This window comes from Nomascus leucogenys, chromosome 6, assembly GCF_006542625.1.
Source record: "Nomascus leucogenys isolate Asia chromosome 6, Asia_NLE_v1, whole genome shotgun sequence".
Taxonomy (NCBI): domain Eukaryota; kingdom Metazoa; phylum Chordata; class Mammalia; order Primates; family Hylobatidae; genus Nomascus; species Nomascus leucogenys.
This window is the reverse complement of record NC_044386.1, coordinates 61,115,580-61,140,292: the sequence shown is the minus strand read 5'-3', so window position 1 is coordinate 61,140,292 and position 24,713 is coordinate 61,115,580. Positions and strand designations below refer to the sequence as shown.

The 24,713-nt window shown below is 55.8% G+C and overlaps 1 protein-coding gene across 8 annotated transcripts; it reads right to left on the bottom strand.

Annotated features, from left to right (window-relative positions):
• Positions 1-4,137: 4,137 nt before the first annotated feature.
• On the bottom strand, positions 4,138-24,392 carry PLCB2 (phospholipase C beta 2). Of its 8 annotated transcripts, XM_030814318.1 has the most exons (33): positions 24,011-24,027; positions 23,669-23,717; positions 20,440-20,517; positions 19,724-19,792; positions 18,905-19,045; positions 18,706-18,785; positions 18,571-18,624; positions 18,393-18,468; positions 15,573-15,673; positions 15,243-15,409; positions 15,006-15,152; positions 14,667-14,824; positions 14,322-14,404; positions 13,966-14,050; positions 13,198-13,360; positions 12,975-13,087; positions 12,749-12,845; positions 11,652-11,736; positions 11,386-11,510; positions 10,599-10,753; positions 9,895-10,059; positions 9,229-9,328; positions 8,642-8,746; positions 8,368-8,462; positions 8,152-8,227; positions 7,910-7,954; positions 7,578-7,800; positions 7,331-7,496; positions 7,071-7,147; positions 6,887-6,982; positions 6,335-6,392; positions 5,534-5,620; positions 4,138-5,180 (listed from the first exon to the last, which is right to left on the bottom strand). In XM_030814318.1, the coding sequence occupies exons 4-33, from the start codon at positions 19,787-19,789 to the stop codon at positions 4,977-4,979; spliced, it is 3,393 nt and encodes a 1,130-aa protein (XP_030670178.1). In that variant the 5' UTR covers positions 19,790-19,792; positions 20,440-20,517; positions 23,669-23,717; positions 24,011-24,027; the 3' UTR covers positions 4,138-4,976. The 8 variants fall into 8 exon arrangements, 7 of the variants coding, with proteins under 7 accessions (XP_030670178.1, XP_030670174.1, XP_030670175.1 ...); XM_030814314.1 differs by lacking the exon at positions 23,669-23,717 and having other exon boundaries at positions 24,011-24,392; XM_030814315.1 differs by lacking the exon at positions 23,669-23,717 and having other exon boundaries at positions 7,910-7,951; positions 24,011-24,392.
• Positions 24,393-24,713: the final 321 nt, after the last annotated feature.

Sequence of the window (24,713 nt, the reverse complement as noted above, 5' to 3'; positions counted from 1 at the left end):
CCTGGGAACGAGGGGTGGGGGCCGAGTGCGCTCTCCAATTTCAGACGTCTCCAACCCCGACAACGCGCCCGCGTGCCAGCTCCCGGTGGCTGCCTAGCGGGGAGTGTAGAGGCCCAGACCGGGAAGGGGCTCCTTAGGACCCGGGACTGCCGCGGGCATGGTAGGAGTTCCCTGGCGCCGCCACCCTGGAAAAAGCTAGGGACCCACGCGAGGCTCCCTGCCCCTCGCTTCTCCCTTGAGCACAAAACAACCCCCAGGCCACAGGGTTCTGGCCCTGACCACTGGCTGACCCCTAAAGAGAGGAGGCGAGCACAAGTTCCATTTTCCGTAAGATGCTTGGAGAAACCACTACATCTCCTCTCCCTCCGGCCAGCAGGTCCCCCTCGGTCCTGGAGGAGGAGGGGATGATACACAGGCCTGGGCAGAGCGGAGTTAGGGCGCCTCAGAGCCTGGGTGTGGGTGGTGGGGAGGGAGTGAATAGGGTTGGAATGGATATTTGTAAAGTAAGGAGTGAAGCAGGTATCAGCTGCAGAATTTACTGAGACTTTTCATGAGCCGCACATTTTGTTGCCGGCAGCGGGTAAGAGAGAGACAGAGGCTCGGTTCTGGATGCGAGACGTTCCCCCTCTTAAGAAGACAACACTGGGACTTAAAAAATGGACGTTGTCACCTGAGGGCTGAATACATCTGCTAAATACGTACCAACACAGTCCTTGGATGAAAAGATGGACCTTTTAAAGATAGGACTTCAAGGATGTGCGGGATCTAGCTGCAAAAGAAAGAAGGAAGGAATCCCAGGCCGGGTGCAGTGGCTCACGCCTGTAATCCCAGCACTTTGGGAGGCCAAGATGGGCGGATCACGAGATCAAGAGATCGAGACCATCCTGGCCAACATGGTAAAACCCTGTCTCTACTAAAAATACAAAAATTAGCTGGGCGTGGTGGCATGCGCCTGTAGTCCCTGCTACTTGGGAGGTTGAGGCAAGAGAATTGCTTGAACCTGGGAGGCGGAGGTTGCAGTGAGCTGAGATCACGCCACTGCACTCCAGCCTGGAGACAGAGTGAGACTCCGTCTCAAAAAAAAAAAAAAAAAAAAAAAAAAGGAAGTAATTCCAGACAGGTTCTAGAGGCAAAGGCTTGGAAGCAGGATAAACCTTCAGGGGACACTACTGAGGGCTGCTTTAAGGGGTCCCTTCCTATCAGAGACAGGAAATAAGGGAAGAATGATGGTGTTCTCAGCCTGAGCAGATGCTTTGCAGTAGGAGATGCCTGGGGAAAGGTACTGGGCATAGATAGGCGTGGCAAAGTGGGCTCATGGCCCTGCACTCTGAACCTCTTGCCTCTCTCCAGCTCCCAGGCTCCAGGGATGTCCGTCTTGAATTTGGCGCCCAGGCCATGGAGCAGAGGCTCCCACTCCCCTCTGTCACGTGAGGAGCATGTGATGTGTACCTGCATCCACTATGAAGCCCCCCCTTTTCTCTTTTTGCATTTGTTAAGCCTTTGGTCAGGGCTCTGCCAATTTTCTTTCCTGGTGTCATGTAAAGGCCACAGATCTGACATCAGCGTTAAGTCCCAGCTTGAAGGCATTTACTAGCAGTGTGGCTCCAAGCCTGCATATTCTCAGCTGCAAAATGAAACTGATAAATACCAGCCCTGCCTGCTTTACACAAGAACAAGTTAGAGAGTGTCAGGGAAAGAGCTACATAGTTATTTCATTTTTTTTGTTTTGTTTTGTTTTCTAGAGCTGCATAGTTATTTAGAGTGCAGCCCTCAAAGCTGCTCCCACCCCCTTCTGGGGTGGCCCCCAGGAATGGGTAGAGACTCTCCACCCCCAGTAACTGGGCAGGAATGCTCTCCTTCTTTACTCAGCAGAAGAAAGGCTCTTCTTCGCTTTATGACTCAACTTCTCTTTTCAGCAGTGTGAGGGAAATTGCTTTCTTCCCTTCTATTTCCAAGGTCAGAGGAGGGTGTACCCCTGGAACCTGTGTGTGGCCCACCAGCCTGACAAGCCATGACTCACACCCCCCAGGTGGAGGAGAGAAGCAGTAGAAACCCAGAATGGGCACTTTCTTGGTCCTGAAGAGCCCCTCCTCCCTGAGACAACTGAGCTTCATTTCTGTCCCTGTTCCCCCGTAGTGGATTGAGACAGTTCCAGGGAAGAAGAGTTGGGGCAGAAAGTGCTGTGCTGGGTACCCTTTGGAAGGAGCAGTTGGTTCCCATGGCAGGAAGGGGGTGGTGGTGCCAGGTCTCGAGCCCTGGAGCCTTTGCTCTGACTTCCCTATGGGCTCAGTATGTTCTGAACAGAAAAGAAACAGCAAAGCTGAAAAAAAGCTGAGACTCTGCTGCAGAGCACAGAGGCACCAACAGCCGGAATTAGAAGCTGTCGCTTAGGGAGCTGAAGGCTGACAGGAGATGGAGCCCAGGCAGGCAGGGGGCAGGCAGGCACATCATACTCACCTCCCCTCCCCTCCTCTCCCCTCCCGTCCCACCTGCTGGGCCTGTCCCCCCAGCAGGCCCCAGGCTGGCAAAAGGGCTCCCTCCCCAAGATGCCTCAGTGTGGTCTGCCACTCTGTCTGCAACTGCCTCCCTCCCAGGCCCCTTCTTTCCTCAAGTGTCACCAGCCCCCTCACGCTGTCACGTTGCACCAGCTTGGCAGGGTTGGGCCTGGTGGCATGTGTCTGGGAGATCCAGAGGGCTGCTCAGGGGATGCAGGGGGCGGGGTGAGTCAGCAGGGGACTCGAGTCTGAGTCAGCAATGGAATTGGGAAAGGGGTAGGGACCCTTCTCTTTGTGCAAAAGGTGAAACTGAGGCATGATGGGTGAAGGGAACCTTGCCCCAGTCCCATAGATACACAGCAGTGATGGAACCCAGGTGTCCTTCACCTGCCCCAGTACCCCAAGGGAGGGCGTCAACTCTTCCTCTATACATCCCCTGCAGCCAGAGACTAACTCATCTCCAGGGCCCAGAGATGGCGTTTGCCTAAGGGACACCTTGCCTTTTGGGGAGGAAAGCAGGGAGGCGGGTATCCAGGCCTGGCCACATGGGAAGGCCCCAGTCTGCTATGCAGAGGCCTCTCCAGGGGCAGGATTGCATTGCCTTCCCCATTCCTGGGCTACCCAGCTCCAGACTGGGAGCCCAGAGACTCTGCGTGACCTGGCCCAGAGGCGAGGGCAAGACAGCTTTTCCTTCTCCTGTACAGTCATCAGCAAAATCTGGGGGCTGCCCATTGGGCTCCACTGGGCTCTGGCTCTGGCTTACGTGCACATGCCTGGGTCAGTGAGTTCCTCTAGGCCCGAATCCTCACCTTTACAGCCCAGTGCCTGGCAGAAAGGTTGAAGATAGGGCACCGCCCTGGGGTATAGGTGGTCTGCCCCAGTGTATCCAGTCTGTAGTGATGTAGGGAGCAGGATGATCAATGCTAGGCCTTAGCCCAGTAAATGATCAGGCCCCCTCACCTCACCCTACAGCCAGGGCCTGGTAGAATCCCAGAGGTCAGACTCCCAGAGGGATGGATGGCAGGGTGGGGGCAGGAGGACCTGTTTACTTTCCAAAGGAACAGGTGCTCACGACTAATGGCATCTGCTGTAACTCTCTAATAAGAAAACAACCTCTTCCCAGAATCAACCCCCCTCTGCCTCTCCTAAGCCAGTGCCTGTCCCTATTTGGGATTTGGGATCATGTCATTGGTGCAGTGAGTGGCTGCCCACAAGCCCCTCCACAGCAAGTTTTGAGGTCAACCATAGCTGCCATAGGGGCCTCAGCATCCAACCACTCTGTCTTCTTAAAGGGGCCTAGATTGCCTAAAAGTTTGGAATTCCCCCCAAAATAGGGGACATCTTTGCACTCAGCTCTTCTGTTCCAACCCTGAGAGTGGAGACAATGAAGGGCCACATCTGTGTGGGGGCAAAGAGGGGGTGACATAATTTTCCAGTGATTGTGGCATCAGGGCCAGCAGAAGGGGAAATGAATCCTCTTCAAGCCCAGAGGCAGGGCTATTTCACTGGACTCTGGAAAGGACCCCCCGCCGGGTTCACCTCCCAAGAGATTTTTTTTCCCCAGCCTGTTTCATTTCAGGGGCACTCTACTACCCTGCCCCACATTTCCTACCTGTAGAATAGAGACCAGGCTTAAGCAGGAAACACTGGGACAAGGTTCTTTAATAGGAGTAAGAAAGAGAAAAATAAATACACCTCATAAATTCAGGAGAGCAAATGATGCTGACCTTGTCAGGCAGGCAGCCTGAGAGGGGTACATGCTAGGAACTGCCTGCCCCCAGGCCTAGGAAGAGGGGTGAGCCAGGTTCAGGGTGGAACAGCACCCAAGAGGCCACTGCCCCTTATGACTCAGCCAAGCAGGGCCAGGGCAGCTTTTCCATTTCAGCCTCCCATTCCGGACAGGCAGAGGGGAGGGGAGGGCCCTCAGCCAGGGAGTGGCTGTCCCCAGGGAGCTGTGAGGTAGTGCCAGGCTCTGCCTCAAGGAGTGGACAAGGCCAACTCAGGGCAGGCCTGATGGGGCCTGGAAGCCTGGCAGCGCTGCTAACATTGGGGCAGGAGGGTTCGGGGCTAGAGTGGAGGTTCCAGGTGAGTGGGTCCAACCCTCCAGGTGAGGAAACTGAGCCCAGAGTGGGGACTGCTGGTTGCTCAATAGGAAAGGCAGAGTGGGGCCAGGATTCCACTTTCTGCCTTCCAGTCCATAGTCTTTTGCCCTCAACAAATATGACACTTATCTAGAGATAGGGGGGAGGTAGGAAGTCAGCTTGAGACGACTTCTAAGCCCCAGAGAGGCCCTGCCGTGAGGGTGCCTGGGTCCTGTCTCGGCCTCTGGCCTGGCCGTTGAGGAGGGGGCTGCAGCGTCCAAGGCAGCCACAGGTTCCCACAGCCTCAGAAGGCTGGGGCTCCTTTTTCCTGGGGGAATAGAACCACATCCCAGAGAAGGGGCTGAATATCCTTGCTAAATGTCCCAGTGGGATGGGGGCATCAGAGGCGGCTCTCCTGGGTATCTGCCTTTGCTACGAGTGGGTCCTGCTCACACAGCTCTGGGGGGCACTCGCAGACCCTCTCAGGCTTGTCCTTGGCCTCAGAGGGAAAGCAGGTCCTGAGGCAGGCCCTCACCGACTCCTTCACCTCTGCCTCCAGACCCTTCATCCTGGCCTCGTACTCTGCCAGCGCCTCCTTCTGGAACTGTGGAGACAGCAAGGACCCCTGCCTGGCTCAGGAGGGGCCCCCTGGCCACCCTTGCTCCCTGGACAGTGGGAAAAGGAGATGCCCAATATCCATGTTCGGAGCTCCCAGGAGACTGGGGTGAGAGGCGGGGTGGGGGAGTGGTGGAGCCCATCAGGAGCCTCTCAAGAAAGGGGATCCTAACCAGGCAGAGATCTGCAGAGCTGCCTCATTTGAAAGGGCCTCGGGACCCCACAGTGAAGGATGATGGCCCCCTTCCTCTACCCTCTCACTGGCAGCTCCCTGGGGCAAGGCCCCTTTACAACCTGGAACCCATTCGGTTCTGCTGGCGGCCCCCGTAGTGAACTTGTTACCTGCTTTTCCATCTCCCGTATCTGTTCCAGGCAAGCCGCCTGCTTCTCTTCCAGCTTCTCCTGGTGCCTCTCCAAGTTCTCCGTCATCTGGGTGGGAGTGGATGGCAGAGAATCAGGACAGCACAGACGGGCAAGCTAGGTCAAAATCCAGCTGTAATCCCAGATTAGTTGTAAGACTTTGGGCAAATTCCTTAACATTTAGGTAGTTTTAAAAATTTGTAAGATAAGGATAGCAGCACCTGTCTCACTGGACTGTAAAAGATGATACGAGACAGCTCATGTGAGGCACCTGGCAGAGTGCCTGGCACAGGTCAGGACCCAGTAGGTGGCAGCTGTGTTCTGTGGTTAATGATCCCTAGGGGAGCTTCAGGTCCATTCTCTCTTCTTACTCCTTGGCACCTCAGGAAGCTTCCTCACTCCCTCTTCATCCCCTGACCCTCGCCAGTCCCAGCCTCCCCTGGCCCTGATATGGGCCAGTTAGCCCATATCATTTCTACACACGAGAACTGGCCAGAGACAGATCCCTTCAGGCTGGTACCCCAACCTCCATACACAGGCTGGAACCCCAGGATGTCCCCTCCCACTCCAGCTGCATGGACAGCGCTGGACAGTGCATCTCCTAAGGGCAAAGTCAGGGCCTGGGGCCACCCCTTCCCACTCGTGAAGAGAGAGAGAGAGCGTGTGTGTGTGTGTGCGCGCGCGCGTGTGTGCGCGTGTGTGTGCGCGCGTGTGTGCGTGTGTGCGCGCGCGTGTGTGTGTGCACGTGTGTGTGTGTTTAGGAAGGACACAGCCCTTACACACCTGCTTGATCACCTGCACTACTTCCTGGATGTGGGAGTTGTTAATCTCTCTCTTCAACCTGTTGGTGTAATTGGAGTTTTAGAAAAGGGAGAAAACCCCTAGGGAGAGTAGGGTAACATGTTGTCTACGCAGGGTGTAGGCAAATGAGAAATCCAACATAGGGCAGGAACCAGCTGGGGGCAGATGTGGGGACCCAAGGAGTATGTAGGGGCCACTGGGAGTCCTGGGGCCCTCTGAGGGAACCATTTCCCCACCAAAACACGCTGTCCCTCCGTGGGAAACAGTGCCACCACAGTGGACAGGCTGCGATCCCAAGGCCTCAGCTCCCTCCCTGCAGGCTTGGCTGCCTCCAGAGCTCTGCCCATGTAGTGTTGGCCTCCATGTTTTGTCTGAGGGGGACACTCTGATCAAAGGTGACAGGTGGGATCCGCTTTTTGGAGAGGCAGGGGACAGGTGCATCTTTGGGAAGTGAGTCAGGATCCACTTGTAGAGAGGCCCCTTTCCACCTGAAGTGGGGTCTGCCCAGCCCTGGGCCTCCCCTCCAGGGCTCACCTCTCCTGGGCCATCTTGTTTACAGTGACTTTGGTCATGCCCTGGATCCGCTCCAGTCTCTTCGTCTCCAGCTTTTTCTTCATCTCTTTGGTGTCGCTGCAGAGAGACAGGCATGAAGGAGCTGTTTTGTGCGGCTGAGCCCTTGCTGGGAGGCGAGGCAGGTGTGGGAGGGAGGCAGTCGTACCTCTCCGACGTCTCCTTCAGGGCCTTCAGCTCTGCCGCCTGTTTCTCTCTAGCCAGCTCCATCATTTTGGAGATTTGCTGCGGGGAGAGGAAGTAGGGTTGGCGAGAAGCCCTTTGTTGTTCAGAGGGAGTGGTGGGGGGTCGGTGGGAGGGCGAGAAGGGTCGGTGGAGGGGGAGTCGGTGAGGGGGTTGGGTCGGGGGGAGGGGCGGATGGGGTCGGTGGGGGGGTGGGGTCGGTGGGGCTGGTGGGGTTGTCGCCACCTCGGCCGCGTGCTGCTCCTTGCGCTTCAGAACGCACTCGTACTGCTCCTCGCCCTGCCGCAGCAGCTCCAGCTCCAGCCTGTCCTTCAGCTCCCGCACGCGCCCGTCCACGCCCTCAGGGCCCTCGCCCGGCGCGGCTCCGGCGCTCTCCTCGCAGGGCAGGCTCCTGGGGAGGCCACGTGGGGACAGGCCCTGAGATCCTCCGCCGCCCGCGCTGCAGAGGGCAGGGCACCGCCACGGGCCTTACCTCTTCTTGCGAGAGCCCTTGCCCGGACCGAGCTTGCAGGCCCCGCCGCCCCCCGCGCCCGGTGGCCCGAGCTCGGCCAGCTGCGCCGCGCCCCGCTGCAGCAGCTCCTCCCAGCGCCGCGCTCCGCGCCGCTCCAACTCCTGCAGCTCCTTCTCGTGCCGCCGCTGCAGCTTCACGACGCCCTTTAGCTCCCGGAGCTCCTCCAGGCTGGCGGTCCGCGGCTCTGCGGAGGCCCGGGTGAGGCGCACCACCGGCCAGGCCGTCCTGCCTGTCCAACCCCCAAGGAGCCCCGGACCCGCCCCAGGCTCATCACCGGACTCAGCAGGCCTTACCCGCAGCTTCTTTCATAGCCTCTTCCCTGGCCCCGGCCCTGGCTGCTGCAAGAGCCACGGGCTGGGCTGGCAGGTGCTCTGGGGGGCCCCTTGGCTCCATTCGCCTCCCCCACACTGCCCCTGGGAGTCGTAGTATGTGCCCCCTGCCCTGCACTTTCCCCAGGTGAAATTTTTTAAAGGGAAGTGCCTGTGGGTGCAGAGGTGGAGGTGCCCCCAGTAGGTGTGCGGACCGAAGCTCATACCTGGTGACCCATTGCTCGTTGGGGCCAACGCCCCATTGACCTGGCTGGCAACTGGACTCGCCAGTGGGAAGGGCTTCTGTGTAGGGAGAGCAGGTTAGGAAGGTGGCTTGACAGCCCTCTCTCCCCGAGCCTGGGACTCGGCCCTCCCCCCATCCTCTCCCATAAATAGGGCCGAGCTCTGGTGAGCCCCTGGCCAGCAGTGCAGGCAACACAGACCTCAGGCAGACCTCCCATGGCCTCCTTGAGCTTCAGAGACTTCTTGTCATGGGCACTGAAGAACTTAATGGGGTTGGCGAGGGCCACAGTGAGATCTAGGTGGGTGCACAGGACATTACAACATGGTGTATATGGAGATGTGCCTGGAAGTCTCCCCTGTCCTCACCCACTCCAGGATGCCCCATCTGGATCCCACCCCACTCTGGAAGCTGGCTTGATGGGAAGGAAGGGGGAACAGACACCCTGGGGCTCCTGGCATGCCATGGGCTCTTACCTGCCCAAGCACCAGGTACGTAGTCCTTCATCTCCAGGAAGATGAAGAGCGCAGGCATGGTGAGGGGCATGTTGCTCTCACTGTGCAGGCACAGGTGGTGGTACCCTGTCAGACAGGACAGGGTAGGCAGTGAGCCAGAGCCCGTTCCTGCCAGCGCTGTGTACACACAGCCGAGGACTCAAGGGTCTGAATCTGGCACTACACCATCCTGGCTGTGTGACTTCAGCCAGGTTACTTTAACTCTCTGAGACTTTACTCATCTGTGAAGAGGGGATGAGTGTCTACTCGTGTGGTTATTGTGAGGATGAAGTGAGAATGTATTATAAGCCCTTAGCACATTTTAAATGCCCATAAGTGTCAGCTACTTGAGAAACTGCCCCAGCCGTTTCAGAAAATTATAGCAATTCTGTTAGGTGGGCAGAGTTCCCACCTCTCTCAGGTTCCTGGAGAGGTGCTGTTCTGCCCTACTCCTTATAATGTGAGGGCTTAGGTAAGGCCTCACTCCAGGCCCCCTCCCAGAAGCTGCCCCACCCTGTGCACAGGCTCCTGCTGCTGATCTTGGAACAGTGAAGGACCCCACTCCTTACCAGAATTTAGGGCATTGATGGGGATGATGCGGTGTCCAAGAAACTTGTTGCCTTCCTCCATCACAGCCACCCTGAGGGAGGCCAGCTCAGGCATCAAGATCTGGGGAGAGTTGGGGACATGACAGGCTGGGAGGGGAGAGAGGAGCCAAGCTGCCCCCCTCCCTGGCTCCAGAAGTCTCAGCATCAGTGTGAGAACATGGTGAGTGTCACCAGATTTGGTGAGGACAGACAGAGGGCACACTCTAGGCCATATACAAAGACATCCCAACAGTACATGCCGTGGCTGGTTCCACACAGGGGAGGAGGGCTGGATTTGCAGCCCAGGGCTGAGGGGGCCTGGCACAGACAGCCCTTGGCAGCTTTGCTAGTGGGTATCCAGTGGGGCAAAAGACTCCCATGGGACCCTCAACACTGAGATCACATTTCTGCCTCTAATCCACACACACACACACACACACACACACACACACACACACACACACTCTCTGCCTACCAAGTAAACTTCTGTAAACTTAGGTTTTGCACTCTTGAAACAGGAGGGCCCAGGGTAAGTGGTGGGAAGAGGAGGAGGAGGAAGGTCAAGGAGCTGCCTTGTTTACTTCCTCTTGTCTGTAAGTAGAGGCCAAGAACTAGACAGACTCTGCCCTGCCATGCCCTGGCCCCCACCTTCTCAAAGATAAAGGGCTCCTCCTTCCAGACAGGATTGATGGAGTTGGTACTAGGTGACAGCTTAGTTCGATAGCGCCTCTTGGGGTCCCCAGGAAGGCCAAACAGCTCCACTTCCACATAGGTGCGCACGCTGCGTTCTGACAGGAACTGCCCAGAGATCACCTGGGGGTAGGGGCCCAGGAAAACCAGCATCAAATCCCCACCCAGGCTCTTCCCCAAGCATCTGGGGCCCCTGGCTCCCTAGAGCTGAAGCATTCGTTCTTGGGTGTTATGAAGAACCTCATTCAGCTCTGGCCATAAGTAGAGGCTGTGTAGCCCACAGGTTACAGCTAAGCTCTGAGGACCAGGGAGCTTCTAGCATGAAGGGAAGAGGTGGGCCTCCCACCTCCCTCCCTAGCCAAGGAGGGAACAACACCTTCCCCAAGGACCTGGGGCTCCAGCTGCCCCACTCTGCCCACTCCTCCTCCCCTCCCCCACCCCAGCCTCAGCCCTTCCCATTGGTTTCCATGGGGACCAAGTGGCAGCCTCCAGTGCTGAGGAGGAGGCAGTTTCCAAGGCAACTTGCTACTGCAGGAACTGGCTGGGGCTGAAGTTTCCAGGATATCAGGGGAGGGGGTTGGGAGTTGAGTGAGGGGTGGGCTCCTGTGCCCTTCTACTCAAGACCTCAGCCTCCCGGCCACTTGTGTGCCCCAGGGCCTTGCCGTGATGGAAAGGGTGGTGGCCACCACCACGTCGATGCGGTCCACTGAGAAGGGGTTGAACTGCTTGTCTGGCCGGCGCATGAACTCGTGCTTGAGGAGGTAGCCACTCTGCCCGTTGAACTCAAACACTGCCATGTTCTGCTGCATGGGCAAGTCTGGAGGGACAAGGACACTCAGTGAGGAAGGCCCAGCCCTGAGGCTGTGCCCAGTCTCCATTTCCTCCATTCCCAGCCTTTGCTGTCTGGTGAATGGGGAGGTTGGGTGGACCATAAGGATGAGGGCTTCTCCTGTCCCAGTCTGGTTCCTTGTGGTGTCTTCTCTCTTAGGCAGGGTCCACAGCCTGGAGGCAGCAAGGAGGAAAGCCACAGACAGGCTGAGGGCCTGTGGTGGGAGCTGGGGCAGCTGGGGCAGGCTGAGGGCCTGTGGTGAGAGCTGGGGCAGCTGGGGCAGGCTGAGGGCCTGTGGTGGGAGCTGGGGCAGCTGGGGCAGGCTGAGGGCCTGTGGTGGGAGCTGGGGTAGCTGGGGCAGGTGGCCCACAGACACACCTGGGTGGAGCGGCCAGAACCCACACTGGCAGCCTGGCATCTTCACATCCACCATGTATGCGCAGGCACACAGGCACAGGCTAATGCATTTCTACCCCCAAATTCTCACGCACCTGGGCATGCTCCCAGAGTCTACACTAACAGCAGGACTCCCCAGGCTGTTCCAAAGACCCCTCAAGGATGTAAAGGTGGGGGGTGCAGGGACCAGGGAAGCATTCTTAGGGGCCTGGGAATGCCCTCACCCATCGTCTGGAAGTTGAGGGCAACCATCTGGCATCCAGCATTCCAGAACATCTGGGGCATGTAGTTTGAGGAGTCCATGCGGGTTCCCTTGGGGTAAATGCGGCTCATCTGGCGCTTGTTGTAGCTGTCCCTGAGTATAGGACCCTAGCCCAAGGCCCTCTGCACCAGGAGGACCTAACAGCTTACCCTGGGGGCCCTGTCCCCAGGCCCTCCTCTGGCTCCCCACCCCAGCCGGGGACCCTGGCCACTGAAACCTCAAGGATACTCCACAAACTGCACTGAGGCCTTGGAGAGCAGGTCATATGCCTTGAGCTCTGTGAAGGATGAGATGACATAACTTCGGTTCTTTTCTACATAGGGGAGAAAGGGAGGGGAGGAGTCTTATCAAGCTGTCCCCTCCCTCAGTCTTGGCCTCCCCTTTGGGGCAGCTCCCTCTGGCCTATAGAGATGCCTCCAACCCAGTATTTCCACTGAGGCCTGAGGTTTAGGGACCAACCTCTGGGAGAAGTGTATGGATCACAGTGCCTGCTGGGGTGAGGGGTGTTCTCAGTGTGTATGCACAGGAGTGGATTGTGTGCCATGGATGTCGAGAGTGAGACCCACATGCCATGGATGGGCACAGAGGGCATGGGGAACATGCCAGGCTGAGCCTAGGGGGTCAGTAACATGCTGTGCACACACGAAATGTGAACGCATGCTTTGATGTGCACAGGGAATGAGGTATGTAAGCTATGGCTGAGCACGTCTGGGGAGAGGGGCACATTAAGTGTAGTACATGCCATGAGTGTGCCCAGATGGGGATGTAGGCTGTGGGTTCAGGGATGAGAAGTCAGTGCTACAGAAGTCCAACTGTGCACAGGAGGAGACAGAAAGAGGTGCTCGTGTATAGGACATGCACAGAGAGTGAGAGGAACGTACTGTGCTTGTGTCCAGAGAAGATAAAGGTAAACAGTCGGGGTGTGCATGAAAGGGGGAGGGTGCAAGGGGGCAGTATGCTCTGGTGGCTTTCTCTGCCTCCACTCCCTTTTAGGAAGTCTCATGTCCCACGGCCAGGGCTTCTGGGCTTGGGCCAGCCCACAGCACAGTTCAGCCCTGGGAGCCACAGAGCCTGCAGGCAGCTGCAGGAGCCCCAAGCCATCCCAGCCAAGGTGGCCTGTCATAACGCCCAGCCTGTCACCGACACACTCCAGAGCATTCTGTTTGGTGCCAAGTTCCTCACTAGAGAAACTGGGAGCCACTGCCACTTAAGCAAGCCCTTTGCCTGACTCCGTGGCTGGATATTTATAGGCAGGGCCCCAAGTCCAAGGAAGGGGGAGATCCCCCTTATTCTTACCCACCCATAAGTTACTCATGCTAACTTACGGGCAGAGAACTCAAAGGAGATGAACTTGGTGGGCTGGATGTAATTGACTAGGCTGGACATCTCCTCATAAGCCGTCACTTCCAGGCCCGCTGTGCCCTAAGGAGGAGAGGGGAGGGCAAAGAAGAGGAGGATGGTGCAGAGCCCAGGAATGTGGCCCAAGGCCCCCATCCAGGGGGCTCAGCGGTGGAGGATGACACAGAGGGGTCCGGGGCTACCCCTACACACCTCATCCGACTGCATCTTCTTAATCTCTTCTTCGTCCAGGTTTCCTGACTCCTCGTCCTCTTCCTCTTCCACCTCCTCCTCCTCCAGCTCAGTCCCTTCCTCGCCAGCCCACACTGCCACACACAGCTCTGTCGGCACTGGCTCCTGCATGGCTCCTCCAGGTCCAGCCCCTCTCCTGTTCCAGATGCTCCTAATACCCCCGCCATAGTCCTCCCTGACTCACCTGTGCCCTCACCTGCAGGGGCACTGGGTGGGCCGCTGCCCTCAGCCTCCCCACCAGGATCCTTACTGGAGGAGGTGGGGCCAGAAAACTGGTTCTTCTTGTTCTTGATGAGGATCTTGCCCCTGAGATCCTCAGGGCTGGGCAGGGGGACACCTGGTTTCAGCTATGGAGTGGAGAGCAGGTCAGCACCATCTTCTCACCTTCATGGCATAGGCTGAGCTCCTTAATACCAAGCATGCTCCCTCGGCCTCCCCCACTCCTCTTGACCCGCCTCTCACTACGGCTTGTCATCCCCATTCTCACTGAGATAAATTCAGCTTATCCCTTGGAGTAAATGCGGCTCATCTGGCGCTTGTTGTAGCTGTCCCTGAGTATGGGACCCTGGCCCAAGGCCATCTGCACCAGGAGGACCTAACAGGCTACTCTAGGAGCCCTGTCCATCACTTCCTCTAGGAAGCCTTCCCTGATCCCCAAGACCAGATCAGAACTCCCCAGGTGCTCCCATAACCACTGGGTTGTAATGGCCTGGTTACTTGTCTGTCTCCTCACTAGAGGGTAATACACCTGAGGGTAGGGACTGTGTCTTTGTCACTAGCATACTCCGAAGCCCAGCACAGTGCCTGACACATGGTAGGTGACAGGATCCCAGACCCACATCTAACCAAGTGAACCCTAGCATCCTATGGAAGTGTCTCCCTAACCTGGTTTTCACCCTGCCCCAGGTTCCCAGGCCCAAGGCCCAAATGTCCCACAGCGAAGCCCACTCACTGGGAACTTTTCCAGGGGCTCTGTGAGCAGCATATCCCCAAAGATCGTCCGGCAATACTCAGCCATCTTAGCCTGCTGGCGGGGTCTGCAGGGAGCAAAAGTGGGGATGGGGTTCAGCCGCTCAGCACCAACCCTATTATGCATCCTTTTGTGCCCTTGATGACCCAGATCAGGGGCCAAGAGGTCAGGGAGGCTGAGACTTGAGCAGGAGAACATGGGGCCTTAGGGAGATTATACTGAGACATGGGAGATGCTGTAGGCAATGGCTAGAGGCTGGGGCAGTTGCGGGGAGGACAGTCGCAGGCAGGAGACTGGGGACTGGGTGAGAATGTGGCTGAATGGGCCTGGATACGCACGAGTCCACATGGTTCTCAAACGACAGGATGATGGGATAGGGGGAGGTCTTAAAGGCACTTTCTGCAATAGCCTCAATTGCTTCCTGGAGGAGAAGGAGACTCCATGAATAGAAGGTCAGCGTTCTGACTGCCTGTCCTGTGATAGCACTTTTCTCCCCTGCCTAGTTTCAATACACACATAAAACTGGATGGCCGCCATTGGCCCCCAATCCCTGAGGTCCCCACTGGTCTGAGGCCTTCCAGCCATTCCTCCTCTCTAGCTTCAGCCCTCCAACTCCTCAAAGCTTCTGGCCCAGAGCCCTTCCCTACTGCCACTGCCACCAGCCTCTGTGCCCAGGGTCTCACTTTGAAGAAGATGTCTGTAGTCATGGTGAAGCCATGGGTGATAATGGGCTCCTCGTCAGGGGGTTTCCCCTTCCAGCAGTCTAGCTCCACACAACGGCAGCCAGAGAGCAGCACCTGGCGGTACATCTCAGCCGAGGAGACGCCTGAGAACTGGCCGGCTGAGCCAGAGGATGGCAAAGAGGTGAGGGCATCACCCAAAGGCAGCCCAGCTCTGCCCCCACCGCCACTCCATCATGGTCTGTGTTATTCTCAGGGCCAGCAGCACGTGGGCAACCCCTATGGAGGATGCAGGGAACCCCTGTGAAAGCAGAGGTTGGCACCGAGGTTATCAGGGCCCACCTGTCAGGTAGGTGTTGTGGGACGAGTTGATGAAGTAATGATTGAGTGGCTGCGTCATGTCATGGTGGAGCAGCAGCTTGTCCTGGGCCAGCACGCTGTTCTCTGGCCCACAAAGAAACCAGACCATGCCTTCAGGTGACAGCTGGCCTGGGGGACAGGAGATAGCTGTCAGGGCTGCAGCCCCGCTGCCAAGGCAGGACAGGACCACAGGGGACGAGGGGTTCCCTTAGTCCTCACCCCTCTGCACATTGATGCCACTGGGCTCATACTTGTCGATGAGGCCCTGCACCTGGTCAGGCCGTGCTGGCGGGAACAGCAGGGAGTTAAGCCGGGAGTCCCGCTGTTTCTGGTTGATGAATTTGGTCAGGTGCTCCTTCGTCATGTAGGGTTTGGCCTTAGCATGGCTTCAGGCCAGAGAGAAGAGCACAGATCCATATCCCTTGGGCCTGGAGGCTTAGACAACCCCCTTGTCCAGTGAAGCCTCCTGATTCCCACCATGGCAGGTGGGAGGAGGGGATTGTTAGCCACCACCCTTTTCCCATGACCAGCACAACCCAAGAAACTCACTAAGAAGTGAAGATCTCATCTATTTCTGGCCGAGGACAGAGGCTCATGAGGAAACTCTTGTAGACAGGTTCTGGGAAGTCCTCAGGATTGATGGCGTCATTCTGGGGGCATAGTAACCTTATTGCCCCTGCCCTCACCTTCTCAGAGCTAAGAACCGCAAACTCGGCCCAGCCCTGGTCAAGGGGACCTGGTCAGAAGGTGGGCTCAAGGCAGACAGAAGAACTTCAAGGACACCCAAGCACCCACTTCTCAAGGCCCTGGTTGCTGAGCAGAGAGTGTGCTTAGCTGGTTTGCTCTGACCCTGATTTTGTACAGTGGCTATTCCATCAGCTGGGGCAGGATCAGAACTAAGAATGACCAGAATGAGGTAGAAAAGAGGTCAGAAGAAATGGTGCTGCTTGCCAGGCTAGTAGGCTGTCTTTTTTAAGTGGAGGACAAATATTCAAAAAGAAGCAATTTGAATATAAACATATATGCACCTAACAACAGAACCCCATAATATAAAAAACAAAAACTGATAGAATTGAAAGGAGGACAATTCAACAATAATATTTGGAGACACCAAAAGCACGGGGACAAAGAAAGATAAATTAAACGTCATCAAAATTAAAAACTTTTGTGCTTCAAAGGACACCATCAAGAAAGTGAAAAAGGTAACCCGCAGAATGGGATAAAATATTTGCAAATCAGATAAGAGATAAGTCAACAAAAAGACAACCCAATTGAAAGATGGACAATGGATTTGGACAGGTATTTCTCCAAAGAAGATATATAAGTGACCAATAAACACAGAAAAGGTGCTCAATATCATTTGTAGTTAGAGAAACGCAAGTCAAAACCACAATGAGATACCACTCCCACTAGGATGGCTAAAACTAAAAACAGACAATCGCAAGTGTTAGCGGGATGTGACTAACCTAAAACCCCACACAGCACTTTGGGAGGCCGAGGAGGGTGGATCACCTGAGGTCAGGAGTTCGAGACCAGCCTGGCCAATATGGTGAAACCCCATCTCTACTAAAAATACAAAAATTAGCCTAGCATGGTGGCACATGCTTGTAATCCCAGCTACTTAGGAGGCTGAGGCAGGAGAATCGCTTGAACCTGGGAGGCAGAGGTTGCAGTGAGCTGAGATCGCACCACTGCACTCCAGCCTGGGCAACAGAGTGAGACTCTGTCTCAGAAATAAATAAATAAATCCCTACACAATGCTCTCACTTTAGAAAACAGTTGAGCGGTTTCTCAAAATGTTAAATATAGAGTGACCACATGACCCAACAATTCCACCCCTGGGTATATACCCAAGAGAATTTACACATGTTCACACAAAATCATGTACATGAATATTCATAACCAAAAAGTACGAAAAACCCAAACATCTACCAACTGATAAACAGATGAACAAAATGTGGTATATCCATACAATGGAATATTACTAGGCGGTAAAAAGGAATGAAGTACTCATGCATGCTACAACATGGATAAACCTTGAAAACATTATGACAAATGAATAAAGCCTGACATCGAAGAGCACATATTTATGATTTCATTTACTTTACCACCAGAATAGGCAAATCTATAGAAATAGAAACGAAAAGTACATTTGTGGTATTCAGGGATTCTGCACCTTTGCATTCCTTCCCCCCCCAAAAAAACATTAAATGTCTTTCAGAATCACACTGGAAGGCCAACATCAGTCTTAGTTTGGAGCAGAGGGTCTGAGCAGGAGAGTCTAACTGGATCTCCCCAAACCCATCCTGTCTCTGGAGCTTCAGCTCCAAGCAAAGTTGGGTCAGTAGCCTCTCCTAAGACAGAAGGAAAGCAGATAGATAAGGAGGACTTAGCCAGAGGAGCTCAGGCGGCAGGAGAGAGGGAGGGTGGATATGTGCTGACCACAGGTAAGTGTTGCTGGCTGTAGGGGAGCTGGAGGAGCCCATTCCTACCTCTCCCCAACGCCACATTTGGATCCCTGTGACTGACTGCATCAAGGAGTCACCAACTCTGCAGAGCTGTGGCTGTGGGGTAAATGCTCCTCCTGGGATTCATGTGGGCAGGTGATCAATGGGGGTCATAGTTTTATTTATTTATAATGTTCCAATTTCTTACCAGGAGAAAATACTCCATGGGGTATAGGTTGGGACCCACACAAGAGCACTGGCCAAGCAGGCACAGGGGCTGAGATTTGCTCCATTAGCCAGGCTTGAACCCTAGCTCAGGGCCATACCAGCCCAGAGGGCTCCTTTTAGTAATTCACATAAGTTGCCTCATGGGGTGACACTGATTACAACTTGTAATTAAAAATTAATTACTTAACTAAAAAGACAGGGAAAAAAATGCTTTTCTGTACAGAGCAGAAGTCTGCATCTTGGCAGCTTCCGCCTTTGGTTCAGTTCCTCTCCCTCAACACCCTGCAGACTTCCAGATCCTTGCAGACTGCTGCCTGCCACTGCCGACCTTATCTCGTTCCTCCAGGCTGAAAATATTCACGCTCAGCTCCCATTCCCAACACTAGACTGGGAATGCACGCCGTTTCTGCTGCCTGCCCTGAACACAGTCCATCAACCACAGCCCCAGCGCCCCCACCACCCAGGGTAGGGGATACAGAAAAACCTGCTTGGAGCTCAGTGTCTCACCCCCTTGCCCTGGCTCCACCCCTGTGCCTAGTGTCAGTAACCAGCAGCTCCAGGGTTGATTGGCTCTCCAGGCTCTTGGCTGGGGCTGTGATGTCACCTCTGCTCCCCCACCCATCATTCCTGGCCAAGTTGCTTTCTGGTGGGGACAAGAATACTGGGGGATGGGCAGGGGTGCAGATCCACTCACTTTGCCTTTGGGGAGGTGGCAGGCACTGAGAGCAGCTTCCACCCGCTTACGGTCAGCAGGAAACATCTGGAAAAAGCTGAAGGGGCAGAGAAAGGTACCAGGTAGAGAGAGGAGTCAGGCCTGAAAACAAATGCTTTGGGGAGCCCCTGGAAGCCTGGGGAGGGGTTGGGGGGCTCACTTCTTCACCGGAATCTTCCCTTCAGAATTGAGCTGCATCTTGAGCTTCACAAGGCTGGGGGGCAGAAAGCAGCCCGTCAAGGCCCAGGGCTGGCATGCTCAGCACCAGGGCTCAGGCCAGGCAGGGGGCGCTTACATCTTGTCCAGGAAGGTGCTGCGAGAGGCGTTGGCTGTCAGCGGATGCTTGACTAGGGCCAGTACGTCCTCAGCCCAGACCTGCAGGACCACAGAGAGCAGCAGTCAGGCTCCTGAGCATCCCCGCCCAGGCCTGTGTCTCTCAGGAAGTCCAGGTTATCCCAGGGGCCCAGACCCAGGCCCGGTGCTCCCTGGCACACCTTGCCCACGTTCTCCTTGTAGGAGACGAAGTTGTGGAAGGTGAGGTCCACCATGTCCGGGCCGGACACCACTGTGAGTGTCTTCAGCAGGAAGCTGTTGTCAGGAAAGTCCATGTTGAAGACCTCCCGGAGCTTCTGACTCTGCAGCACGTGGTGGCATGGTTAGGATGGAGGTGTGCTCCCTCCCTGCCCAGTGTGGCTCTCTCTGGCCCTCCCCTCAGCCACTTGGGCTATGGCCCACTGGGCAGAACCCCATCCCCATCCCAGGAACCACAGGCCTTAGCATCTTCCTGTCCCTGACTCCAGTGGCTGGGATGGGAAGGAGAGGGAGGCCCTGAGGAAAAGGTTAGCCAAGATGGCGGGCAGGGAGGCGGGCCTGGGAGTCCTGTGCGTGTTGGTTGCCACTTTTGTTTGAAGACAGATTCTTAGCTCCCAGTCTCAGGAAACCGCGCTTCCCACCAATCCCTTCCTCCAATTTTCCTACCAGCATTAGGCAAATATAGGCAAACTAGTCTGGGGGTGGGGGTGTAAACCACCCCTCCCAGACAGGCTGGGGTGCTTTAGGGGCAGGAGCTGACCCCTCCCCCCAGATCCCTGCCCTCTCAGCTCACTGTGCGCAGTTCTGAAGCTCAGAGCCCAGGCGAGCCCAGGAGCCGCTGCTCCCCTTCCTTGGCTTCCGGCCACAGTCCTTGCTGCCCAGCCCAGGAACCATTCCCCATGCTCCAGAAGTCAGGCTTCCCACCCCTACAGGGACCCCTGCCCTTGCCCCATGGAGCTAGTAGCTGTGCTTGAGCCTGGGCTGCTACTGGACACACCTACCTTGGGCATCTTGGCAAACTTCCCAAAGCGAGTATCCCGGATGCTGGTGATATCCAGAAACTCCATCTCCTGGGGGTGGTGATGGGGGGATCCCGGTAGGAGCAAAGAAGGGATGTGGGACAAAAAGTCCAGGTCAAGAATAAGCAACAGGGAGAAGGGAGCTTCCACACCCTTCAAATCTTGGCCAACACCTCTCTCTAGATGCCAGGCTGCCCAGGGCCACCTGGGCCCCACCTTCCCTTCCTATGGCCCAGGTTCTCTCTACTCATGCAGATCCCCCTCCCTTTCCCTCTGTCCATTCCTCCCTGGCAGGGAGCTGGAGCCTGCAGTGTCTCCTCCACCATCCTGGACCCTCCCCAGCTTCCGCTTGCCGTCCTCCTGCCCAGCGGCTGGGGCCTATCTGTCATCTCCCAGAGCCCCAAGTCAACCCACAGCCACAGGCAGAGCATCAGCCTTCAGCAGCAGCGCTTTCGCCTGTCTCTCTCTCTCCCCAAGGGATGCTAAGGATGGAACATTTAGGTAGCCACAGGTTGGAGTGACTGCAACCTCCTTTCCAGAGCAAAGAGCCCCTGCCCACAGGGGAGCCCCTGGAGCCACCCTTCCAGGCCATTCTGTACTCTCCAGCATCCATGCCTCCACCTCGGTGCAGCCAGGAGGGTGCCTGGCCTCAGTGATAAGCAGGAGTCCAGGGCCATGGCACACAAGGGTTTTCTCACCTTACTTTGATATGTCCAGTATAAGTAGTAGCCCTTAGGATCCACACGGAGGATAACTGGAGAGGCAACTGTAGTTTCCTGCAAAGAGAAGGAGCCAGCACTCTGTTCCGAGACCTCAGGCCAAGCCTCCCTGGTCCAGGCCAGGGGTTTCAGAGCTCATTATCTTCCCAGGAGGTGCCCATCCCAGAAATCTGAAGGCATTTCCTTTTGTTGTCTAGAGCTAAGCACTGGGAGGGACAGAGGATTGGGGATGCCATTTCTGGAAGAGAAGGGTTTTCCCCTCTAAAGCCCAAATAGACATTCTCCCTCTAGACCCTAAACAGGATCTTGGCCCCTACCTCACCTCATAGAGGGAGACTCCCTACTGCCACCCAGGAGAGATTGACACAGCGAGAGCCAAGAGCCCAAACTCCTGCACCGGCATCCAAGGCCCTGCACAATCCAGATGCAACCTAACTTCCCATATGCCCCTCCTTCCCTCCATGAATACCTCCTACCCTGTCCATTCAACTGTCCCATAAAGATACCAAGCCTTCCCACCTCCAAACCTAAGTGCCCAAATCTCCTCTGTTTGAAATAACTTCAAGGACAACCCAAGCCCCCCAACTTCTGAAAACACTTCCTGAAATGTGCTATAGTAACCGGGGGGATGTGAGTCACAGACCTACAAGCCCACCTAGGAAATCCCCAGGGACTCATGGACTCCAGGAAAACAAGCCTGCGCTACACCTTGAGCTTGGTGCTTGGCGCTTGGCACTTGAATGTAGTGTTTGCTGAATGAGCAAATGAATGAATGAATGAATGAACTCACCTTCTAAAGTCCTGTTCCACTCACTGACAGAGCACATAGGCTACCTTTTAGTTTAATGGTCTTTGTATGTGTATATAACAAGATATTAAAATTAAGGTTTCCAGCAAGGCACAATAGTTGCCACATACTAAAACAGACCAAGTGCAGCATTTACAAAGTAAATGATCCAAAAAATGTTCTCAGAGCAGAGGTGGTTAGAGTAGAGGGGAAAGAGAAAATTTTTGTGGGGAAGCCAATTTTGAGAAAGCTGTGTTGGGAGCTCCATTCCCTTACCTCCCCAAGGGAGAGTTGGTGTGCCTGATCCCCCACCTTAAGCCTAGTGAGGGGTTTCAGCTCTGCTTGGAGAGCTTTTGTGATCTCTTTTTTTTTTTTTTACCTTAAGTTCTGGGATACATGTGCAGAATGTGTAGGTTTGTTACATTGTATACATGTGCCATGGTGGTTTGCTGTACCTGTCAACCTGTCATCTAGGTTTTAAGCCCCACATACATTAGGTATTTGTCCTAATGCTCTCCCTCCCCTTTCCCCCCACCCCACAACAGGCCCCTGTGATCCTTGAAGTTGTAGGCATAACAGACAGAGGTCGGACTCCTGCCCAGGAGACCTAGTGGACTACAGCAAGCTAACTTTGCAAGGCAGAGCAGGGGGTGCTGGCCTGTCGGACGAGCCTGCACCCTTGGGACAATGGATGCGTGGGTATTTGCTGGGGTCCAGGGTGGGCCCATGGGAGAGTGGGGGCAAAGGGCCTAAAGCCACAGGAAGCTGAAGGTGGTAACAAGGGGCTGAAGACATAGTTGTGAGTGACCCCTAAAATAGAAATGCTGGGGGGACTTCAAGCAAGAGGTTCCCATTCGAAGGGGAGGGTCTCCCAAGAATCCTCAAAAATGTCCTCCAGAGAAAGAATCAGCTTTAAGCTTCTGCCAGGCTCAGAAAGCATGTGCCAATTTATGACAGCACCTATTTAAATAGAACTTGGTTAACCCTTTCCCACCTCCCTCCCTGTGGCTCATGCCTAGAGGGGCCTTGAGCAGGACCAGCAGGGAATCCCACCAAGGCCCTTTCCATGGGGCCTGCAGCCTACCTGAAACCATTCCTAGAAGGAGAAGGGTAGAAGATGTCAATGTAAATAAAGGTTGGAGTTTTGACTATAGCCAATTTCTGACATCGGACTGGATTTTGTGATGAAAAGTGACCACTGGACTGTGTTACCTGAGAGTAAATATAATGTCTTGTGGCCTTGCAGAGTTTCTTTCCATGGCCAGGGGGACAGCTTCTCCTACCAAATATATTGTAAAGAGGCCACGGGAGATGAAATAAAGTGGGATTTGGTTACATCCTATGTATTCTGCTTATTCAACATGGCACAGCACACCCATGCCATCCACTAACTGGGCTGAAAGCAGCCCGAAAGCAGAGCCCTGTCTCACAGCAGCATGGGCCTGTGGATAGGCTTGGGACATTCTTGCTTGTGCAGGTCAGGATCCAGGGAACATCCAATGCCCTACCTTGGAGAGGGTAAGGGAACAGCCAGGTACACAGGTGCCAGCTTAGGAAGAAGGACAAACAGTCTCTGCTGGCTGCCAACCCCCCACCTCCACTGCCACCCTGTGACCCTCTGCCCAGTCAGGTTACACACACTGCCCAGAGGAACTGAGAGAGGCCACTTCACTTTTCATTCTGAGCCACTTCCCTCATTCCACAGGCTCCTGGGGCATGTCACACTGCCATGCTACACCAACCCCACATCACTCCTAGGGAAGCAGGAAGCATCTCACCACAGGGCCCCAACCCATAGTCATGGGCAGCGAGATCCTCCAGCCTAGCCCAGCCCCGAAGGGCCTAGACCCAGACCCCCTCATCCCACCTCCCATCAGGTGGACAAGCCAGCACTAAGGGCTGTCTTCCCTCCCCCACCGAGCCTTCATTTCCCTTCCTGGGACAAGCCCAGCACTCTAACTCTCAGACTGGGCCAGCCCAGCAGCCTCCCCTCCCTGAAGGAGGATCTCCATATTGTTCTCTCCAGCCTAAGAGAATCCCTGGCCTAAGGTAACATTTTCAGGGGCCAGGAGAACCAGAGGCTGGGAGCAGCCCCGTGTAGGAAGGAACAGACACAGCAGAGAGAGGGCTGCAGGGTGCAGCAATGCCTTCCCCTTCCCTTGCTGACAGGCCTGCATCGGGGAGCAATGCTGAGCCCAGCAAGGGGTAGCAGAAGTCAAATCAGTTCCTTCCCTGGGAGCAGAAGCCTCTAGTTCTCACTTAGGTCCAGGGGCCTTTTGTGGCTGCCCCCACAGCAGGGCAGGGGAGAGCAAGGCTTCCTTGAATGGAATGATGCCCGGTGGAGGGGGTGAAGGAGCTGGGTCTGAGCGCCCTGCCGGAGCAAGGGCAAGACATCTGTGCTGGGAGCGGGGACGAGCTCACCTCTCCTCCTGGCCTGCCTCAGCTCTGGGGTGCACCTTCCTCCTCTTCTCTTGGGGGTTTGAAGGAGCAGAGATGCAGACCCAAATAAACTACCTCCAGTGACCACCCAGGCAGCTCACCCACTTCTCACACCTAGAACCAAGGCTTAGCCCTGCAGCTGGGGACATACACCCTTAACCCCAGGTTTGTTTATCCAAGCAGTGGTGTCAGCTGCCTGGCCAAACCACACAGGTGCCTGGGTCCTAGGAGACATAAACCAATCCTCCCACCCCAGCAAAGGCCCCTAGCAGCCCGGCCCCCACCACCGGGTGCTCCAGCAGCTGAGGCCCGTGCCCCACTTACATCATCCCATTTGATGAAGCGCTCCCCTTGGCTCAGATAGGCCTTCACCTTGGGAGGCAGCAGGACAGGGTTGAGCAGAGACATGGTGTCAAGCGTTCCTCTTTGGAGAATCTGGGCAGACACAGGCAGGCAGAAGAAGGGCAGGAAGGAGGCCAGCCAGGAGGGGGAGCCAAGCTGTGCTCAAATGGCACCCATCCCCGAGCTGCTCCAGAAATCTAGTTGCTCTTATAGCCCCTGGGGTGGCCCTAGCTGAGTGCAGGGCTGAGCTCTAGCCAGAGGCCCATCTGCCTTGTAAATCACCCTCCTACCACCCGCCCTGCCTGCCATGGGGGCCTGTGGTCACTGCTTCTGCCCAAGGAGGCCGAAGCAGGAAGCCCCCGCCCCCATCCCCACCCCCACCCCGTGCCTCTCAGCACTTCCTGCTCTGGGCTTCCTTCTCTGCGCTGCTCACAGGGGAGACGTGGTCATGAGGCCGGGTCGCCTTGGAGCCAGGGCCTCTCAGTCCCTGTGGTGGTCTCTGGGCAGATTTGGCCCAGGAGGGCTGGAGAAGGACAACATGGAGACCGGCTGGGAAGACTGCTGCCCAGGCCTGGACTGAGGGAAGGCACAGGGAGCTCACTAGGAGAAAGGACCTCCTCAGGGGCAGGGGCCAGAGCATGGGCATCTGACCCCAGAGGCTGGGGAGCACCTTTGAGGCAGGGTT